Genomic DNA, 23053 nt, shown 5'->3' with positions numbered 1-23053 from the left:
TGTGGAGATGGTGAGCGACACCTCCCAGTGCCCCATCCCATACCCCAACGATGTGGAGATGGTGAGTGACACCTCCCAGTGCCCCATCCCATACCCCAACGATGTGGAGATGGTGAGCGACACCTCCCAGTGCCCCATCCCATACCCCAACGATGTAGAGATGGTGAGCGACACAATGGCCTCTGACACGAAAAGCTCCGTCCTCTTACATCTGCAGAGGCCTTCAGCCTCCAAAAAGAGGAAGAGGGAGGAATCACTGGGACACAACAGCAACTCCGAGGATGACGCTCTCCCCAAGAAGCAGAGGAGAATCCTCCAAATTAGCCCCCGAAGACGCCAGAGATTCAGATGAAATTTCAATGTCTCTTTCATTGTCCACACAACGACTAGACAATCATTGACTTGAAGGTTGACCAATTTGTTTTTACAAATAAATCTTTAACATCTGGCACAACCTGTGTGCAGGATTCATTTAGATCATATGATAATGAAATTCATGTATAGCTGCCACAAGAACTGGCTAACGTGTCTTAATTGATATCTTTTTTTTTTTTTTTCTTCCAATATAAGCATTTTTGTTTGCTAAACTGTTTCACAGTGATGAAAAAAAAATCTACAATATGCCTAATGAATTTTACTGGTGCATTATAATTATAATTATGGACCAGTTTGACACAAAACAATGTTATAACGAATTGCATTATGATATCATAGATCGGAGGTCCGGTAATGGCGGCTTGCTGAGAAGACCTGTGTTTTTCTCTCCTCTACTAAACTTGATCAAAATCCTAGGTTATATACCTAACCTGTAACCACATCAGCTATTAATAACACTTCTAAAAGTGTCGAATATTGTCTGCACCAGGAAAAGCGAGTAAAGCTCGCACAAAGACCTTAACAATCTAAAATATTAGACTTTGGCCCGGCTAAGGATAGCGGGGAAGCTAATGCTAACGCGATGGCGGGAGAGACGGTTGAAACCACCGAAGAAGGAGGAAAAATACATGGCGATTCTCGAAGCTATCAAAGATCTGAATGCTGACTCTTCAAAAAGATTAGACGGAATATTGGTCGCAATTGAAAGGCTGAGAAAGGATATGGGAGAGTGTACGGAGCGGTATCACATGCGCAGAGGTCCGTATTTCCAATACCGAAGATGAGGTGATTAGCCTTCAGGCTAAAGTCTAGTCTCTTGAAGGTAAAAAATAAAGAACTAGTAGACAAAGTTGTAGATCTTGAGGCAAGGTCTAGGCGTTCCAACTTGAGGCCGGTTAACCTACCCGAGGGAGCGGGAGGGGGACGGTTAACCTACCCGAGGGAGCGGGAGGGGGACGATCCCTGCTCTTTTTTGGAGAATTCGATTCCGAAGGCAATGGGCCTCACAGCACTAAGAACCAAGCTTACACTCGAGAGAGAGAGCCCATCGTGTTGGTCAGAGAAGAGAGCCTTAATGCACCCCCGAGAACTATGATTATGAAGTTCCTGAACGACAGGGATAAGGTGGCCGTGGTAAGAGCTGCCAGAGCCAAAAAAAACTAATTCTCTTCGAGAATCGATCAGTACGCTTTTACCCAGACCTGGCGGCAGAAGTGCACAAAAAGCAGAAGGAATTCGACTCGGTCTGACAGAAGATGTGCAACATGGGGATAAAACACGGCGTGCTCATCCCTGCAAGACTACTGGTGACCTATAAAGAACAAAATACAAACTTTCAGTACGCCGATGGAAGCGGAGAGTTTCATCAAGCGAATTCAAGAGGAGAATGGGAATGGTTAAGTAGGAGACACGATGGTTGTTTTGATCATGTTGCTCGATAAGTGAGATCCCGGTAAGTTGTTAGATGGGACTGGTGTTACATTGTTTCATCTTCTTGATGCTAGTTCAGATCGCCAACATAATGTACCAATGTGAAAAACTGAATTTATTTGTTTTATCTGAAGGTGTCGGGGTGCTATTCCGAACGACGACCCATGGGGCGAGCGGACTAGCGGCTACTTTCAGGATATTCTTGTGTGCAAAGTAAGTGCATATAGCATATTCTAAGTTACGGTGACAAGCAAACAAATTAAAAATGTGTTTATTAGGGGGAATGATACCCCAATTCCTTTTTTGTTGGGGTCACTAGAATAAACCGGTGGGCCTTTAAACTTTCAACTTAGGCTACGTGGATAGCCTCAATATCCCGTAATGCAATGCTCTAACTTTGTTGACATTCTGGGTCTAGAGGATGGGTGATTTACATTCCCTATAATAGTAGTAGTAATAATAATAATAATAATAATAATAATAATAATAATAATATAATGTATATATTATAATGTATAATATATAATGAAATTCATGCATAGCTGCCCCAAGAACTGGCTAACTTGTTTTAATTGATGATGTTACTGTTGACAGCAGCAGCAGAATGTGTTCTGAAAGTCTTATTCTGGGTTCAGACATTAAGTCTTAGTGATCATGATAGATTTTTGTGTAATTCACATGAGACACAAAGAGAAGATTGGCTTTGATGTTGACTGAATTGAGTTCATTCAATATTCTTAATAACAGATAAAATGCATTAGTTCAGCAGCTGATACATACAAGAAATGTATTATGATGTCATAGATCAGAGATTATGATGTCATCTTCAGCCAACATTACAAAACTCAAAAGAAACTGAACTTATCATTTCAAACAAAGACATCGAAAGGTCTATCTGCTACTGCTAGTTGTTGTTTTTTATGCCAAGTGACCATGAACAACATGAAACCCCTCAGTGTTCTGCATCAGATTAATTACCCTGGTATGTATTCAAATATTTAGATGTGTATGAGAATTCAATAGTAACAGCAACAAAAAGAACTTGCATTATGAATAATCAACACAGACAGAAAAATGCAGTGCTTGCCATGAGAAAGTCAGCAGTAAAGTCATGAGGCAGGTTATGATTCAATGAAGTGGCCTGCCACTATCGGTTTAGTAAGCAGCTCATGTTAACTCCACTTCCACCTGTGTGATATTTTGTCTTCTCAGCTGGATGTGTGTCCTTTCATTATTCCTTCACCCCTGTGTTTTACTCCAACCATGGAGCAAACGGTCAGAGTGCCAATAGCTCCCCTCCGTGCTCCTCCACAAGCCTATTCCCCAACGATGTGGAGATGGAGAGCGACACCTCCCAGTGCCCCATCCCATACCCCAATGATGTAGAGATGGTGAGCGACACCTCCCAGTGCCCCATCCCATACCCCAATGATGTAGAGATGGTGAGCGACACCTCCCAGTGCCCCATCCCATACCCCAACGATGTGGAGATGGTGAGCGACAGCTCCCAGTGCCCCATCTCATACCCCAACGACGTGGAGATGGTGAGCGACACAATGGCCTCTGACACGAAAAGCTCCGTCCTCTTACATCTGCAGAGGCCTTCAGCCTCCAAAAAGAGGAAGAGGGAGGAATCACTGGGACACACCAGCAACTCCGAGGATGACGCTCTGCCCAAGAAGCAGAGGAGGATCCTCCAAATTAGCCCCCGAAGACGCCAGAGATTCAGATGAAATTTCAATGTCTCTTTCATTGTCCACACAATGGACAATCATTGACTTGAAGGTTGATCAATTTGGTTGACCAATTTGTTTTTACAAATAAATCTGAAAAATGTGTCTCCACCATTATCATCAGTAAACACCAGTTGAATTTCACAGTAACATAATCCCAAGAGTAATGAGGAGAACTGTGATGAAACACATTCATTTTTAGAACAGGAATTATTTCTGTGTGTTAGAATGTGTCCAAATGCATAACATCAGCAGCTAAATAACCTGAATAACTAAAACGTGTCCGAAAGAGGACTTGGATTTTTGTATGGCGCTCTGTGATTGACTATTTGGCCTCGTATATTCATATTATCAGTAAACCAAACGGTTATTTTTATTTCCCTGGACTTACTATATTTGTGTAAATTCGAAAACAGGAAATGTATTATTTAGATAGATACTTTGTTGATCCCCGACGGGAAATTAAGGCGTTACAGCAGCTCACATCATAAACAACAACAACCAAATAAATTGACAATGGAATAATAGAATAAAGTAGACATCTGAAACATTATATACAGTAAGAACAGTCCAGTATGATTTAACATCCCCCAGCCTGACTCTAATCACCCTGATCGAGCCAGCCGGAGGAGGAGTTGTACAGTTTTATTGCGGTAGGCAGAAAAGATCTCCTATAACGCCCCTTAGTGCAACATGGTCGTAGTAATCTATTGCTAAAGGAGCTTCTCTGCTCTGCCACAGTGTCATGTAGGGGATGGGAGGGATTGATGGCCAGGAGTTTGGTCCTCATCCTCCTATTGGCCACCTCCTCCACAGTGTCCAGGGTGACACCGAGGACAGAACCAGCTTTCCTAATAAGCTTGTTCAGCCTGTTGGTGTCACCTTCCTTGATGCTGCCCCCCCAGTATACCACCGCGTACAGCACTGTGCTGGCCACCACTGACTGGTAGAACATGTCCAGCAAGACACAAGTCCTGCACAGGACCTGAGCCCCCTCAGGAAATAAAGCCGGCTCTGTTAAACATTTATTTATCTACTCAGTAATATTGTGTGTAATTTGTTCCCTTATATTAAATTCAACATCTTTTTCTTTTACAGTGGAACCCATCTTTCCCAATATATTACCATTTTACTCATTCCTTTTGCAATACATCATTCTGTTTTACACAGGTCTTAAACCTCTCCATTTGTATCATTTCTCAAACTGTGCTCCCATCATGACTGGCCACTCACCCATATCTGTGGGCTGATTTCAAATAATTATATTAAATAAGGCAAGTCAAATGTATACATCCATACAAATCAAAGAATCACTCAACTTCAAAGTCTACAAATATTTACAGTATACGCGAACAAGGGCACTTTTGATTTGAAAAACCTCACTTAATGTAAGTTAACTAGATCAGGCCTTTGAAAACACAAATTAGGCAAATGTAATGAGCAATATTGAGTACAGAAATCAGCACAAGGCTTCCTTTCTTCTATTTCTTGACAAGGTTTTCCAGGTAAATTCAGGGGAGCTGCAGGAGAAAGACTATCATTCCCTCTAAAAATGCAGTACGATAAGATACCACCAAGTGGCAGCAGAGCTTCAAGGGAGAAAATGAACTGTCAGGTGGGAGTTCCACACATGATGCACCATGGCAACACATACAGTGCTCTCCATAAGTATTGGAAAGAGGATGCATTTTGTCTTCTTTTAGCTCTATACTCCAACAGTTTAGATTTGAAATCAAACAAGTACTATGCGGTTAAAGTAGAGATCCTCACCTTTAATTCAATGTCATCTTTCTTCTTATTGGTTTCACCATTTATAAATTACAACCCTTTTTATACATAGTCCCCCTATTTCTGGGCACCAAAAGTATTGGAAATTGGACAGGTTTTTCTGCTTAGTCAGGTGTGTTCCATCATATCATTTGTGCAGGCATAAGAGAGTTGTCAATGTCCTGTATTGATTCTAGGCTTTGCATTTGCAACAGCTGCGCCGTTCAACTTAAAGTGTCCTGCCTGAAGTTACATAAAGTTAGTGGTACATTAGCTTTGCCGTAATTGGATGGCTCTGCTCTGTATAGCTCCCCGTCTGAAGTTTGACAACATAAAATACAATAATATAAGGCAAGGAGGTTACAGTTTGCAAAAAAGTACCTAAAAACCTGCAGAGATGTGGAAAACAGTCTTGTGGACAGATAAGACGAATATTATCATGTATCAGAGTGATTGCAAGAGAAAAGTTCTGAGAAAAAATATCTGCCCAAGATTTACAGCATACCACCTCTGTGAAACATGGTGGAGGGGGTGCTATGGTTTGGGTAGGTCCAAACTTGTCTTGGGCATGTCTAAACAGCAGCAGCAGAATGTAGTGTACAAAAACATCTTGTCTGCTCGAGTACAAGCAAATGCCTCCAAATTCATTGGAATGCGCTTCATCATACAGTAAGAAAATGACCCAAAACATACTGCCATAGGCATTTTTTATATCCAAAAAGCAGAAAGTTCTTGACTGGCCAAGTCAATCTTTAGATTTAAATCCAATTGAACATGCATTTCATTTCCTGATGTTAAGATCTTAGGCAAAAAGACATCAAAACAAACAACAACTGAAGATGGCTGCAGTACAGGCCTGGCAGAGCATCACCAGAGAATATACCCAGCTTCTGGTCGGGTCAATGGGTCGCAGACTACAGGCAGTTATTGCATGCAAAGGATTGTCCACCAAATACTAAACATGAGTTTGGACATTATATCATTTTTTACAATACTTTTGGAGCCCTGAAATAGGGGGAGTGTGTTTTACATATGTACTTTCTAAATGGTGAACCCAATCTGAATCCCCCCCCAATGAATTAAAGCTAAGAATCTCTACTTTAAGCCCATAGTAATTGTTTGATTTCAAATCCAAACTGTCGGGAGTATAGAGCTAGAAACAAGACAAAATGTCTCCAATACTTATGGAGGGCACTGTATCTACATTCCAAAACGTATGCATGTTGTTACAACGTTATACTACCTATTCCCTAGGGGGTCAATCAAAACATCATGGCATTAGCCCTCCCAATAAATGCCCTCTCAATGGCAATGTTGATTTAGCACAGAAAAAATCAGCCATTCATATTGGTCAATCAGGGTCCTGTAGTAGATAGATAAACATCCATATAACTCTAATATCACTGAACTTGGCAGAGCTCCACCCTGAATACTGTAGCATAGAGAGTGATTCATACTGTAATTATCCCCTCTTTACCCCTGAAATCCACCCCCACCCTCCCTGCAGCTGATTCTCTGAACCAGGCCACATTGCTATAAATTACACTTCATTTCTGCCCACTGATGGAGAGCCATAGACCTCTGCCATACTGAAGTCTATTCATCAGGCCCAACTAGCTGGAAGTTCCCTGGCTCTGACACTGATGAGATTGGGGGGTGAAAGAGCAGTTTGGTGCAATGTTCCACAGGGACGGAGGGAGAGAGAGAGAGAGATGTATTTTATGACTGTGCGTGTTGCGCTCTTTAAAGGGGTACTTGCCTTCGCTGGACGTCAGCTGGCTCTTCAGCTGGTTGTACCTGTCAGCTTTAGGGGGCAGCGGGGGCTGGTTGTCCAAGCCCTTCTCATCCAGGCCATCAAGACTGCTCTTGGACTAGAAGAGAGGGGGGGGGGGGTTTAAAACAACAGCAGGTGGAAGCATATCACAAATCATGGAATAGTTGGGAATACAATGAGGGACATATAGCTATACTACCGTGCTATAGAGACGCATAGAGGAGGCACCTGCTAATTTCCCCTCCATTCATTGCATTTGTGACAAGCGCCCTCTAGTGTTTCTAACTCTTGGGTTGACACTCACTTTGCATCGGATGATGTTGGCATGGATCCCGTTGTCGCTGACTTTGATGGTGACCTGTCTGTCGGAGAGGTCGGGTCTGATAAAGGGGGGCTGGATGGAGACGGGGGGCTTCTTCCTGGGATCCACCGCGTACCTGAATGAGGGGGAGATAACAGCTGACTCATCATGAGGAATCTGTGGACGTCCCTCTTAGTGTTTCATTCCCTCCTGATCTGTTCATTCTAGGACTAACCCTAGAACTAACCCTAGGACTAGGATCTCCTGCTAAAGGAGATCAGCAGTACCAGCTCGTGTGCGTGTGAAGGAGGGTTTGTGGCTGAGCTTGACTCCCTCTTAAGTGTTGTGTTCTACAAAATGATTTTCAATTCTTCCCAGCCATCTGCCTTCCCCCGGGGTAGCTGGCTGCATCAAAGCGGAACAGGAAACACCTCCACACACAAACGGACACACTCAACACACAACACACTCAACACACTCTCGCTCGCTCACACACAGGTACACACATACACACACACACACACACACACACACACACACACACAAACATACACAAACATACACAAACACAAACACCTGTCTCTCTGGACACTACTGTGCTTTTATTTAAACTATGAGCGACTACAGCAGGACGGGTGTGTCAGCTGCCTTGACAACCCACTGGACACCTCAGCTACCATTGGCTTTGTAGGACTGCAGTAATGTCTGTCTGTGACTCCCCCCCCTCCCCCGGTCCCCCCCTCCTTCAGGAAACCTTTTCCCTTCTTACCTGGGAGCCAGAGGAGCGCATAAGACATACTCCACGTTGCCACAGCAACCGCGCGTGAAGGGATTTACTCCTCCGCGGAACTTGCCAGTCACCTGTGGAACAGAGGACGTCGGTACAGTGGGTGAGAGAGGAGAGACAAGGCCAGAGCGTGCACACGCGCGTGCGCGCACACACACACACACACACACGCACACACACACACGCACGATGCTGCAATGCTGAAATCGTGTCTGTAGAGTACGTGTGTGTGTGTGTGTGTGTGTGTGTGTGTGCGTGCGTGCGTGCGCATGTCTGTGTCCTCCTCTCACCTGCTCGTTTGTGGTGCGACCTCTGGCAACAAGGACCATATGGAAGCCGGTCAGCCCCATGACTGGAATGAAGAAGAGCCCTGCTATACACATCACCACCAGACTGGACAATATGTGGTCAAGGAGCGCACAGACTCTTTCACACAGCGTCAGCAGAAGTGTCAGCGTTCGACTCTCTTAAACAGCTGCAAAATACCCAGAATTGCAACTTCACACACTCATTAGGGGGGTTAAGCCATTTCTCTTAAAACCCTCAGCAGAGGAATCCCAAACCGTTTCTTTATTTTAGGATTCGGGTTAAAGCGCATTGTATATCGTATCTGTACATGAAATGTGCTATATCAATGAAGTTGGATTGGATTCGAACCCAGGACACAGAGTACCAGTGGTTCATAGTAGTGGTGTAATAAGACCTATTTCTCGTCCTACGGGGAGAGTGGAAGGATACGTGACGGTGGCGTGCAGCGTCCACAGCCGCTCCACGTGGTGGAGCACGAACAGCAGGCCGAAGGAGAACACGCCCACCATGTGGACGCTCAGCGACAGCAGGAACAGGAAGAAGTAACGGTAGTTCCTGTGGCCAATGCAGTTGTTGACCCAGGGACAGTGGTGGTCAAAGTCCTGCGGACGGAGAGAGAGAGAGAGATGGACGTCAGGTCGGTGGTCACACGGGAGAGTTAGGCTTAGGGCTAGGGTTAGGGTTAGGCCTAACCCAAACCCTAACCAGCTGGGCCACACCACTCCTTATAGCAACACACGTCAGTCAGTGTTACGATACAACTATGAATTCAACACCATCGCAAAGATGCGTTTATGTTGATATCAGATATGATATCTCATATGTCGTGTAAACATTACATTTACTAGGTCTGCAAAGGTAGAACATAATCATTGGCTTCGTTTCTTTTTGGTTGTTGAGAATCTCCTGTCCTCAATTGACTCAAGACCGCAGCACCTGTGGAAGTGTCTGAAGTGTAGCTGACGTGTTGGAGTGTTGCTGCCTCCCAGCCTTTAGTTCAAAGTCATATTTGACCTCTTTCATACGAAGATTCAATGTACATGAAAAGCCAAAAGGCAGAGAAGCGTTCCTGAACTCATGGGAGTGCAAACGACTTTAGAGGAGGAATCTGCAGAACAACAACATCGATCATCGGTAGAGGTGGAGCAGCGCAAAAAGGCTAACTCCACATTGTAGTGTAGGTAGTGTGTGTGTGGGTGGGTGTGTGTGTGTGTGTGATAAATGGGGTAGTGTGTGTGTGTGTGTGTGATGAATGGGGTAGTGTGTGTGTGTGTGTGTGTGATGAATGGGGTAGTGTGTGTGTGTGTGTGTGTGTGTGTTTCTCACCTCCACACAGTTGTCACACACACTGCAGTGTGAGCAGCGCGGGGGCCTGTAGAAGTGACAGGTGGCACACCACTTCATCCGGACCTGGATCCCCTTGATCTCCACATTCTTGTAGAGCGGCGCCCGGAAATCATCGTCCTTGTCCTCGTCCTCATCCGCTGTCCCACAGAGAGAGAAGCAAACACACACACACACACACACACACACACACACACACACACACACACACACACACACACACCACACATAGGCACAGGCACACACAGAGACATACACATACACAGACACACACACGCACACACACACACACACACACACCACACATAGGCACAGGCACACACAGAGACATACACAGACACACACACACAGAGACATACACACACACAGGCACACACAGAGACATACACATACACAGACACACACACGCACACACAGAGACAGACACAGGCACACACAGAGACACACACAGAGACACGCATACATGCACACGCACACACACACAGATCAGATTTATGATTCAGTTAGACAAGGACAACAGGAGGTGGCCTTAAATTAAGCTAGCTCCCATGGTTAGTCGTCACAGTACAAACAAGAAGCAAAACGGACATTTTATGCACATATGCTATTTTGCGAACCTACGACACCGAAGCCAGGTCGTAAACAAGCTCACAGTAATGCATTTGGACGGATTAATTAACGAAGAATCACATTCACGCCAAACCATCGGCCTCAGCAGGGCACTGCCTGTCCAAAGCCAGTACATTTCCAGCATGTTTATGGGACTCAATGAACCACTTTACTGTGACTGTGTGCTGTATACCTATGCGGATGGTCTATTGCTCTCTCCTCTAAAACGTCTTTCGGTTCATCAAAGAGCTCATTCAAGCCGAAGGACGATCATCGCAGGGCTCCCATCTCGAAAACTAATTTTACTCTCCCACAGTACAATACCTTGAGGGAGACTGGCGAGCGGGCAGTTTCTGAACAAACACATTGTGAAAGAGCACCGCAGAGACACACACTCCCAGAGGCTGCCGGACTCCTCTGTTCTAATGGGGTTTTCAGGCTCTCCAAATAGATTTTTAAAAGGTAAACTTTTTCTTTCTTTTTTATTCTTTTTTTTTTTAAGGACCCTCAGCATACAAAATATGATGCCATGCCAGAACATTCAATACACATCTAACGTGAAAGAAGAAATACCCCCCTTTGACAAATGTAGGATGAACGTAGCTGCCATTTTGAAGTGCATATACTGATCTCAGGGGGAGGCTTGTGGAGGTAGAAATCGGAGGACGGAATCGTGGCGGTGGAATGGAATGGAATAGGGAACGGCCTCAAACACGTGCGTCTTCATTCCGTTCCGTGCATTACAATCGGCCTGTCCTATGTCTACCTCCACCTCTTCAGATCAGGGAGGAATGAAGTGAAATACAGTCTGGGTCTTAACATGGTGGAGGAGCAGGAGGATGCGGGAGGATGGTATTGACAGGGCAGGAAAACACCTTGAGGCCATCTCTGGTAGAGGGATTTGACTGCACGGATTCCCCACTCACATATTGTGTGTAGGCAGAAGTAGGATTTTCAACCGTAAGACTTCATGGCCACAGGCATCTACGTAGTTTCTTTCTGAGTCTGCCCCTCTGTGTCTGGGTGTGTGCGTGTGTGTTGATACAGTGTATATGTGTGTGTGTGCTTATACAGTGTATATGTGTGTGTGTGTGTGTGTGTGCTTATACAGTATATATATATATATATATGTGTGTGTGTGTAAGTGCATATATGTGTGTGTGTGTGTGTGTGCTTGCGTGCGTGCATGTGTGCGTAGGTGTGTGCGTGCATACTGTAAGGTGCGTGCGCATGCGTGTGTGTGTGTGTGTGTGCGCACGCGTGTGTGTCTACGACTGCAGCTCCTTTCAGCTCCATAAAAGCAGGCCGGGAGAGGAGAGGCCAGAAGGGCTCCGTCACCCCCGAGAGATAAAAACCTGGGGCAGTATGCACTCTTAACGATTATGACCTGTTTATGGGGAGAAAGCAGTTCCTAAAAGACAGGTGCTTATCATTTACAAGGCCATTACAACACATCAGGTGCAAACGGGCCCCGTTGGACAATCATGACTAAACATAGCCAGCCCCCCACCCCCCCCACCCCCCCCCCCCCCGCCATGGGGCAGCGCATTAGAGACATATGCCTCAGCAGATCTCACGGTGGACACTGACAGCACACGGCTTCCTTTCCTTTGACTGTTGCCAACAGCTGACATCCAACCCTGCCTATCGTTTCCTGAGGTGGACTGCGGACCTCGTTACATCCACCAGGGCTCTGTGTCGTCGGGCCTGTAAGTCAAGCAGAGCCTGGGGCTCGCTTATTAACTTTAACAGGCTGACCTGGGAAGGCTAATGGGTTCTGAGAAGCCGGGGCTGAGGAGGGGGTGGGGTGTGGGGGAGGGGGGGGGGGGGGGGTGTTGCAGACTGCAGAACACATGTTTTACTTGTGAGAGAGAGGGCCCATTCATCACAGTCAGACACACACAGAGAGAGATGGTAGGAGGGAGGGAGGGAGGGAGGGAGGGAGAGAGAGAGACTGACCTCTGGGGAAGACTCCAGGGTCCATGAAGGTAGCCATGCTGAAGTTGGCCAGCACAAAGAGGAAGACGACGCCATTGTAGAGAGGCACAGCGGGGGAGATCGCCTTGGTCAGCCAGGGGCACCTGCAGAGGAGAGGGGAGGGGGGGAGAGAGAGAGAGAGGGGGGGGGGGCGACCATTAGGAACATGCATTCATACAATGTTATCAGAGGATCCGTAGACAGGAGACACGCAAGCATACGAGCACACACACATATGCTGACCTGACCAACACACACACACATGTTATTTGCCTGTGTAATGAGGGACGAAAGGGAAATGGTATGCAGAGCAAATAGGAGAATGCTGCATCCCCCCCACTCCCGGTTCCTCCTCAAATCCCCACCATCAGCAACAGCACTTCCACCACGCACACGCACACACACACACACACACTGTGTGTACATACGCACATACTGTACACACACACACACACACAGTCAGCAGCGGAAATACGATTTTCTGCATCTTTAATCTCACACAAATGGGAAACGGCAAGCTTTGCAAAAAAAAAAAAAAAGCAGACGGCATGCCTGGTGTAAACTGGAATTGCTTCGGCTCTTGAGATTCTGAAAATAATGATCAGCCATGCATGGGATCAGAATCTACCCCCGGCCTGAGGTAGAACAGTTGATTGAGCAATGACACAAGGACAGCAGGGCGATACTGTACTTGGGCCAGCAGCACTGAGCTGTATTACATTCAAACATTTCCTGGAATGAGGGAGAATGTTGCAGGGCAGGCAGCAGACAGCTCACAGAGGCAGAAAGTCCTTCACACACAGGAGCAACCTGTCACTCTCTCTCTTTTCTCACTTGGATTGACTAGAAAGTACTCTCGCGTAACCATACACCCCCCCCCCCAAAAAAATCACATTGTTCTCACGCCTCCTTTGTAGGTCTGTGGAATTTTAGATTAGCAGATGTGTCTTGGGATTGAACTGGACAGAGCGATGGGAGAACGTGCTCGCAATTTCATTGGATGTTACGTCCCAAGAACCCTCCCCTCACCATGCCCGTAGAATGGTTGCTTGTTATTATGTGCGTTGTCTTTTCCGACTATTTTTGCAAAGAGCTGATGCCTTTGCTAGCTTGCAACATTGAAGAAAACGGAAGAAAACCTGAAGAAAGATATTTGATTGGTTTAACGTGTCGCGGGCTTGAGTTGGCTGAGCGATGGGTCAAGATGAACCATGCATCACAGGTGTATTTCAGAAGATCTTCACTCCCAGCATCAATTCCACTGAAAAAAAGATTGTAACCCTGTGGTCGGTAAGATGTTTGCTGTGTCAAGCTGGGTCTAAACCCACAGTCTAATCATTTTACACTGTGAAACATCCTACCGCAAAGACACCTGAACAATGCCTTCAGGAGACAGCAACATTTGTCACCTTCAACATCTCACAAATTTTCAATAAAGCTGTGGACTCAAATGTCAAGACATTGTAAAAGCCTCGGAAAGGTCTCTCTCTCTCTCTCTCTCTGGCTGAGTGCCTGTATGTGGTGTGTCTCTCTCTCTCTCTCTCTCTCTCTCAGTGCCTGTATGTGGTGTGTGTGTCTCTCTCTCTCTCTCTCTCTCTCAGTGCCTGTATGTGGTGTGTGTGTCTCTCTCTCTCTCTCTGTGTCTGTATGTGGTGTGTGTGTGTCTCTCTCTCTCTCTCTCTCTCAGTGCCTGTATGTGGTATGTGTGTCTCTCTCTCTCTCTCTCTCTCAGTGCCTGTATGTGGTATGTGTGTCTCTCTCTCTCTCTCTCTCTCTCAGTGCCTGTATGTGGTGTGTGTGTGTCTCTCTCTCTAGTGGCCCTCCTCAGTCAGAATGCAGGCAGGCAGGGGTGGTTAACCATGGTCAGCCTTGGACACACACACGTCAGACTGAGTTTACTGTGGGTGAATAGGAGTGAGTGGTGTTAGTGTACATGACAAACTAATGAAAGACTCCCACGGGAGAGGCAGTGGTTTCTAGGAAGCTTGCTCGCTCATATTGCTGACACACACACAAACACGCGCACACAGGCATGCTCAGACGCACACACACTGTAGCTACTTTCCCCTGCCCTCTGCTCTGTTCAATAATTCAGAGTGGAAGCTGTGGGTGAAGGGGTTGGTGTGCTAACAGGCTGGGGGGGGGGGGGTTACAGTGAGACCCAGTCTCTACTCTGAAGCAGGGCCAGAGAGAGGGACCAAGACCCCCTCCTATATCAATGCCTCGTTGTGGGACTGTGAGTCAGTCCATCCAGGTGGGTTACGGAGATAGGACTAAGACAAAGGTGGAACAAAGTTGTGACAACCATGTTCCACCTTTGATCTCAGGTTCTTTCTCCATCTTACCATTGTGGAGGAGGAGTGTGTGTTTTTTTTTTTATTATTATTTGTACTGTGACAATTCGCCCCAAAGCTGAGACAGAGTGTGACACCACAGCTGTGACCGTGGCTGAGCCAAGAGGGAGACAACCCAGGCCATTGTGAGCCAGGAGGACATAAACACCAGGAGCACAGAGGGAAGGTTTGTCAGCCTACCAACACTAATGGGCTCTCACAACAGACTAACACCCACACCACTCACCACTAACAACATATATTTATAGGGAGGAGAGAACAGAGTGGAAGAAAGTAAGGTAGTCCACCTTGGCCAGGAGAGGGGGGTCAAATAGAACAGTCTTCAACACACTGACGGAAAAAAAGCAATGAATATCTGTCAGCCGTTCCACCACCTACGACATTTTCCCAATTTCACCCACCACCTCTGTCTGGAGTCATATGCTGCTTTGCTCATGATCAGAACGAGCGGTGAGCCACAGAGAGCCTTCACGTTTCAGCTGAGAGAGGCCATTTTTAAGTACATCAGCAGAGCAGAAAATGTGACTGAGAAAAAAAACGCCATAGACATTTCGTTAATTATGTGGGAACAACAAATTACCACAGCGCCATTATCAATGCCATTTGCCAAATCTGTTTTATTACAGTACGCATAATCACGACACTAAAAGTAGGGCAGAAGAAGTGACAGACTTGTCAAAAGCTTCCACTCCACTTTTTTCCCTGAGCAAGCAAAAAAAAAAACCCTGCTCTATAATGTAATGAATTTGGGCCTTTATCTGGCTTCGTCTGGAACCCCAGCACTGAGGCGGAAGAAAGGCCTGCAATCTCCATGGTAATGAAAAACAGCCCAAAATGTGACTAGGTAATGAGGAGGCCATTCTTCAGTTGTCTACCCTTGCAGGATTGGCCAATCAGCATTCTGCAGACAGGCTCACACGTCCCCAGGCGATGCGCAAAGCCAATAACGGCGAGAACACAGATAAAAATGAATGAGCAGATCAGATGACAAGAATATGAAAATCGGATTTTAGCATCTCCCACATACGTGCTTGCCGAGAGAGAGAGAGAGAGAGAGAGAGAGAGAGAGAGAGAGAGAGAGAGAGAGAAAAAGGGAAAACGTCAAGCGGCGGAGATTACAGGCAAATAAAGCACAGCTCCCCGGGCTAGCACACACATTCATAACCCTCACTGAGATCCATCAATACAGAGCTGCAGGCAAAGGGCAGGTCCTTCACAAAGAAGAATTCACTCTCTCTTACTATGGGGATATCTGTGTTATGAGAAACGCAGGGCTGCTGCTGCTGCTGCTGCTGCTGACTCCTGCGGCTGGCTCTCCTTCACTCTTTACCTCACGCCTCGTGGCCACTGAGAGATGACTCATATTCTCACAAGGTAACTAGGTGGGCGTGCTGGGAGAAGACAGGGCCTTTTCTGTACATACGTGGAAAGGTCAATTTGTCACACTATAACGGTTGCACGCACGCGTGCACACCTACACACATACACACACACACACAATAACAGTTGCACACACGTACGCATGCACACCTACACACACACACACACACAATAACGGTTGCATACACGTGTGTGTACGCACAAGCATGCATACGTGCACACGCACACACACGGTGAAAAAGGATTTGATTTCTCTGAGTGTACTACACTGTCTCTTCCCATTGTGAGTTTTTACTGTACCTCCCCTACATAATCCCCTCTCAGGCCCCACCTTGTATTTGGAGGGGAACAATGCCCCTATTGAGGCCAATCCAGGGACATGGTGAGATCACCACGAGCCTCACCCAGTGTCAGCTCATGGTCATGGATACTCTCATGATCATAATCGTACAGCAGCACCATGGGAAAAACCCCCTAAGGCATCTCAAACGCTCCCCACTCACTGAGCTGGTGTTTGTGGGTCCACCCCCGTCTGCTGATAGCGAGACTTAGGCTCATTAGGTTTGTGCCAATTGATTAAACAGAATCTGAGGCGAGCAAGAATTTCCTACGCGATTCCAAACCAAACCCCAATCTAACCGGCGACGGACAGCTGAAGAGAGGAAAAAGCTCTGGGGGGTCTTCGGAAAGCAATTAGGTGCTTCTCTTGAAACCACAAAAACAAATATTCATTCTTTGAGGGGCGGGTAGGATTGGTTTGTTGGAAGGCAGCTCCCTGATGCTGTGCAAGTGCTGTGATACGGATCTGATACTACCCTACAGCCTCTCCCACATCCCAGAGCCATTTGACTACACAAATCTTTGAGTCCTTCATTTGGCTGCTTTTAGAGCGGAAAGCAGGCTGGCTTTGAAGCTCTTATCTGCTTGGGGTGGTTCTGGGAGAGGGAAATGTGCGAGGGCAGAGTATGAAAGTCCATCAAAGGGAACAGAGAGTCAATCTGGAGCGCGTTTGCATGCTTTCATCTAAAATAGAAATGGCACCAGGTAACACACTCCTCTCACCGAAACACCAGGGATAACGGTGTTATATTATACAGTACCTCTATGCCAGTGTGGATGACGGGACTGGCAACGTATCTATGAACAAATACATCTGTATTTATATCACTGTACGTTAATGCGGTTCAGGGTTCATGTGTCCAACTGGGTATCAAACCTGGATTTGTCCAAGAGACTCATGACTATTGTAGAGAACGGCGGGGGAGAGTAGCTTGCCCTAACTAAGCTTACAACGGGCCTTACACAGGGTCGTTACACTATCCCCTCGGTTCGGGAGAGCGTTCCGTCATGCCTCACGTGGACACGCCTCTCCGATGGCCTCACGGGCGCCATCCCACTTCTGACACCAGTGTAGCAAACGGCGGGGTAGAGTAGCTTTCCCTAATCGGGTATCGAACTCACAACCTTCCGCTGACAAACCGGGCCAAGCTAGCTACAACACCAAGAGAGTTAACTCCCTTGGCGGAGCCGCTAACGGGCCTTACACAGGGTCATTACACTAAGTTAGCTTAAAACAACTGTTCACCAACCCACCTCGGGCTAAATAAATCATACAGAATAATCTTGTCAATACAAAGGCCTCCACAACCGAGCCCATTGTTAACGAGGTCATTCCAGGGCGCTACCCACGGCTTGCCATGGACAAGAGGGTCTTTGCAGGTCTCTAATTCGTCGCTGGATGAATTTGTCAGAGGCTGTGGGTTCATAGAGGATACAGAGAGAGAGAGAGAGAGAGAGAGAGATGGCTGTCTTTCAGTGGGATTGTTCTCTCATTAATTAATCTGTTCAGGTCGTCCCCAGTGGGCCCCAGATGGGACGCATGTGTTCCTCCAGACGGCCCACTGATGCTCACTGATCCCAAATGCCCTGGGATTTCAGAGACCCCGCCAGTCACCACCCTTCCCCTACTACCCCATAAGGTGGGTCCCAACTCAGAGGGTGGCAATGCCAGTCCAATTCACATTCACATTCAGCCTCTTACTGCCCCCATCTCTTTCAATTATTTAATGTCTCATACCAACTGAAATGTTCCCCCCCCATCCGTAAGAAGAGAGAGAGGAGGGGGAGAGAGAGAGAGAGAAAGTGGTCTGCCTTATTTTCACTCTTCAAACTCTCAATAACTCCAAAATCCTCAGATAACCGTGTCTTCTCAGGGGCCATCAACATCCCCAGTTTCCCGTGGCGCCCAGGGAGCTCACCGCTCTCTCAAGAATTCACACTTCTAAGAGAGAGAGAGAGAGAGAGTGAGAGAAAGAGAGAGAGACACTCACACACTCCACTTAGTATTCCACACACACCACCGGGCCTGCTGCTGTCAATGGAGACAGCGTAGATGTTTTAAAAACAGCTCGTAATATACAGCTCGACAGCAGGTCAGACATGAAGCAACGCTGTACGGGAGAATGGGGAGGTTTGTGGAACCGAGTGGAGTTTGTTTACTTTGAGTCTTGCTTGATATTTGGAGATAGTTAAGATGCCTGAGATGGCTTTAAGATGGAAATAAACAAATGAACTTAGAGCCATTAGAGATGGTTAAGGTTAGATAGCCCCCACAGCTATGGATACTGAGGAGAAGGCCTTGGGAAAAGGCTGATTTGACTCTCTGAGACGACGGAGCGGGCGAACCGGTACTGCGGCAAAGCAGCACCACGATATTCCATTCCGTCGGAGCGGGTAATAGCTATGACATTTACATAATTGCATACAAACCACATTTGAGGCTAAATAAAATGCCTTGCACTGTTGCCATTATGTCCCATAATCACATATTCCTAAATCCCTTTTCATCATCTCAAAAAGATAACACTGAATTACAGCCACGCGGAAGGACCATTTCAATTTCCTCCAAAAGTGATTTGGTAATGTCATTCTAAACAGCTTACCACGCTATGCCTTATTCATACCACGATAACTAGCAAATGCGCATTCACATTGTCGCCCACCACCTCAGTTTAATGCCGCCTACAAATGACATGTCATTTCTCATGTGGATGAACACCTGAGGTGGTGACGTGTGTGTGTGTGTGTGTGTGTGTGTGTGTGTGTGTGTGTGTGTGTGTGTGTTTTCACATGTGGATGAACACCTGAGCTGGCGCGTGTGTGTGTGTGTGTGTGTGTGTGGGAAGACAGAACAGAACAAAATAGATCAACCTCCCTCTGAGTCCCCTGCCCACTCCCTCTATAATCTCCTCAGCCACCCCCCCCCACCCCACCTTCCTCCACCCTCCCCAGGGCACAGTACGCACCACAGGGGACAAGGACAAACCCAACCCCCATGATTACTCACCAATCCCTGACACACTCCCCTCATGCAGAGACACTGAATCTCAAGAGTACGACGTGACAATCCCCGCCCGCTCCCCTGATGAAATGAAACACTCATTCCTCCTTTTATGCCAATAACAAATGACATGCCAATGTCACTTCTTCTGATGAAAAACACATTACATTACCTCCTGTTCCGAACACACACATGACCGTGTTCAACCCACGGCTGGTTTGGTGGTCTAATCTGCCGAAGAGGAAATGACATGAGGGCATCTGGTAAAAAAATACCCCTCTGTAGTTCTCTTTCGACCGTGGAAATTTAAAACCATTGAGACCACAGCCAGGTCAATTAGAATAAAGCGAGAGCTTAAGAGGAAGACACTTGGCTTTAGCCACACAGTGGTAAATACGTGTGAGCATTTCGACCGCCGTGTGGCCAGGTCAGATGGAGGAGGATCTTACCACCCCTGCCAATTTCCACTACCGTGCTGCTGCTGCTATAACCCCATCTGGGGATTCTGCAAATATGGACACCAACCGCCACACCGTTTGGGCCGCTCCCAGTTGTCTGGCAGACATGTAGGGTCTGTGAGTAACGCCTGTTGTGCATATCTGAGTGGCAGAAGTTGGCTTACCCCGCATTACTTTCCTCACCACTCTAATTCTAAGGCTGGACTGCAGTTGTTGGTTCCCTGCATGTGTGTGGGCCATAGATATAGAAGTCCTCTGTCACTACGGTGTGGGCACTGTCAGATCCTCTGGGAGTTATGTCTCATAAAAACCAATGGGCGGATTTCATCAATCTGTAAACGACTTGTTTTGCACTTGGATGGCAATGTGTGACTCAAGGCTGAGATTAAGTGAATCGAGTGGAAGGAATGAGAGAGAAAAAAAAAAAAAAATCAATGTCAGGTTTAACAAATGTTTCTTTAGGCTTTACACTGCATCCCTCTTTTATGGAATACCTTTCTTGAACACATCTATTAGGCCTGTTTGAGATTAATATCGTTCAAAATAGTTTGACTTTCACCCAAAATAGAACATATTTCCCTGCTACTACCGCATTGCGAAGACTCGGCACCACAGGGCACAGAATGAATGGAGTTGAAACCTGAGCAGGAACCTCCGAAATACCGCTGGAAACAAATCTCAGGGGCCCTACGCGAGAGAGAGAGAGACGGAGCGCTGGTTGGACTCGTCCAAGCCGAAGAACAAGATGAACCGTGAACGATCTGCGTCCGCCTCGCTCTCCTTGACCTTGACCTCGGTTGTGGCGTGGTGATGCTGTGCCCCTTCGGCCCGCTGCGCCTGGCCCCCCTGCCTCTGACTCAATCATGACTATGTTGTGGTTTTTATCTCCCAGCGCCATCTGCGAGCCGTTCCGTGCGAGCAAGCGAGGTCAGGCCAATTCTCCAGTCACTTCCTGCAGGAAGTGGAGGTGGAGCAGCACTGTACCGTCACACTTACGCAGACCTGCACTATAAACTATGTTGATACCGTACGACTGCTACCCCTTCACCATGCCAATGCCAAATCACCATGACACATTGTGTGGTGAATATTGTTTGGATTATTGGATGCACGATTATGAACAGCTAAACTCTGGACTAACCTTCACACAGTGTCCTCATATCCCCCACACAGGCAGCAGCCTCCCTCTAAACCCAAAGTTTGAGAACATATTGTCGGAGCAGCATGGAGGAGTCATACACAAGTTTTATTTTCTAACAAACAAACCCTGGCTATGAACATAACACAAGTCTGTGTATTTCTCACTGTTGGTTGGGGTAGCCAGTTGGCTGGAGCTGTTAGTTCAGCATGCCATGCCTTCTGGTGCTAACAGTATTTACAATACAAGCTAAAGCTCTCCAAACACTGATTAAATGGGCATAAGGCATGATTTCCACAACGCAAGCCTTCCCCTGTGCCAGGGCGGGATCAGATTATGGCCGCCACTCACTCTAACTAACGTAAAGACTCACCACTTACGTAACCAAAACAATTCTATTCATTGTTGTGTGTCGTGTTGATTCTCCAGTTGATTCGTCTTTTACTGGCCCCAAGGCAGTGTAAATAACACATCTCTTTTAATTAAGTACCAGAAACACTCAACAAATTCAGGTGTAAGCTACAGGTGCAAGGTACTAAAAAAAGGACACCGTCTGGCACAAATGTCATATATCCAGTTCTTGTGGTGGTGGAAGACTCTGCGGAGGGCCATCCGCCTAATGAACAGTTCATCAATCAGCTTAATGTATACACAGAGGCCCTGGCAGCAGCCTCGCAGCCTGATGTAGGGGTTTGGCAATGTCACGAGAGGAGAGTCTTGCCTGCCGGTAACAATCAGTGACGTTCACGTCTCTCTCCGTTTGTCGAGCCAGAGCTGCCAATCAAACGTTCTTGTGAGAGGTAAACGATAAGCAGGTCTTCAGGCTGGGTTAAGAGGGTATGAACCCAGTGATGGGGAGCCAAGCACAGGAGAGAGCAGAGACGGTTCAATGCTCCGCAAGCTGAGGCTGACGGAGGAATAGACCTCACATTGAGTCACAGCATCTGGTAACACTTTACATTAAGACACCTCTATACTGTACCCTGTGTAATAATGCTGTAATCACTCTACTAATAACAGTGTATTAACATGTGACAGTCATTTGGTAATTAGAATAACACATCATGTTAAACTAGACTCATTACAGAGCTACTTCCCCAGGTATAGTGACAACACCGTGTAAAATGGTGTCCCTATAACCAACAGCTATATTTGGCTCTTTATTCATGTTCAATGGAATCATCATTTGACATCAAAGTGAGCATATTGTATATAACTAAAGCTGCTTGAGGGAAGATGCTGGAGCTTCAATATGGAATATCATATATAATCTAAAGTGTTTAGCCATATGATGCTAATAATAGCATAGTGTACGTTCCTGTCCCCCTGTTAATACTTGGATGTGAAAAACAGATTGTGTCTAATCTTCAGGATATAACCGCTTACAGAATCATGTGTCCTCATTGCTCATTCCTACAGTCGAGCACAAGACGACATTATAGATTACAAGTTCATCACCTCCGCCCTTCCCACCACGACATCCAAATGTGCTTCTCCGTGTGCTCCACGCTTTCACTCAGACGACTCACGTGGGGGGTCATTATAAACACAATTGGGGTCTTCTTAATGTATACACACAAAACACATTCATGCAGCTGTTTTGTGAAGCTACTGTATGTAGCCTGTTGCATCAGTATTGTGCATTGTAGAGCATGCACAACGTGTGAAAAGAAGAAAATAACCATTGCCTCAAGCAGTAACGTCCCCCTCCTCCTCCTTCCCCTCCTCCTGCTTGTGTGTTGGCTCTCAATCCATCACAAGTCCTCCTGAGCAAAGGCACCTGCATTCGCTATCCCCCCCCTCCCCCCCAATACCCTCCTTCTCCTCTCCTCCCCCCACCTCAACTCCCTCCTCCACCCCCCCCCCCAAACTTCCTCTCTGGAGGAGCTCATCAGCAGAGCCCTTCACACATCTGCAGGAATCTTAATTGTATGGTGTCATACAGAGATCTTATCCACAGGGTTAGTGATCCGGAT

At 46.6% G+C, this 23053-nt stretch overlaps 1 protein-coding gene across 1 annotated transcript in view; it reads right to left on the bottom strand.

Moving 5' to 3' along the window:
* The window catches only part of zdhhc8b (zDHHC palmitoyltransferase 8b), a gene marked incomplete at its 3' end in the record, with an annotated part of 56056 nt that overhangs the window by 5641 nt on the left and 27362 nt on the right, over window positions 1-23053 (bottom strand). Inside the window, exons 2-8 of the mRNA XM_083673370.1 lie at window positions 12390-12511; window positions 9804-9961; window positions 8907-9079; window positions 8459-8561; window positions 8151-8242; window positions 7385-7517; window positions 7062-7177 (exon numbers count right to left, since the gene is read on the bottom strand). Of these exons, the coding sequence (XP_083529496.1) occupies window positions 7062-7177; window positions 7385-7517; window positions 8151-8242; window positions 8459-8561; window positions 8907-9079; window positions 9804-9961; window positions 12390-12511 (897 nt within the window). The remainder of the gene's footprint in view (window positions 1-7061; window positions 7178-7384; window positions 7518-8150; window positions 8243-8458; window positions 8562-8906; window positions 9080-9803; window positions 9962-12389; window positions 12512-23053) is intronic.

Source organism: Argentina silus (assembly GCF_951799395.1).
Source record: "Argentina silus genome assembly, chromosome: 7".
Lineage (NCBI taxonomy): Eukaryota > Metazoa > Chordata > Actinopteri > Argentiniformes > Argentinidae > Argentina > Argentina silus.
Note: the sequence above shows the minus strand (reverse complement) of the source record. Positions and strands in the feature narration are given on the sequence as shown.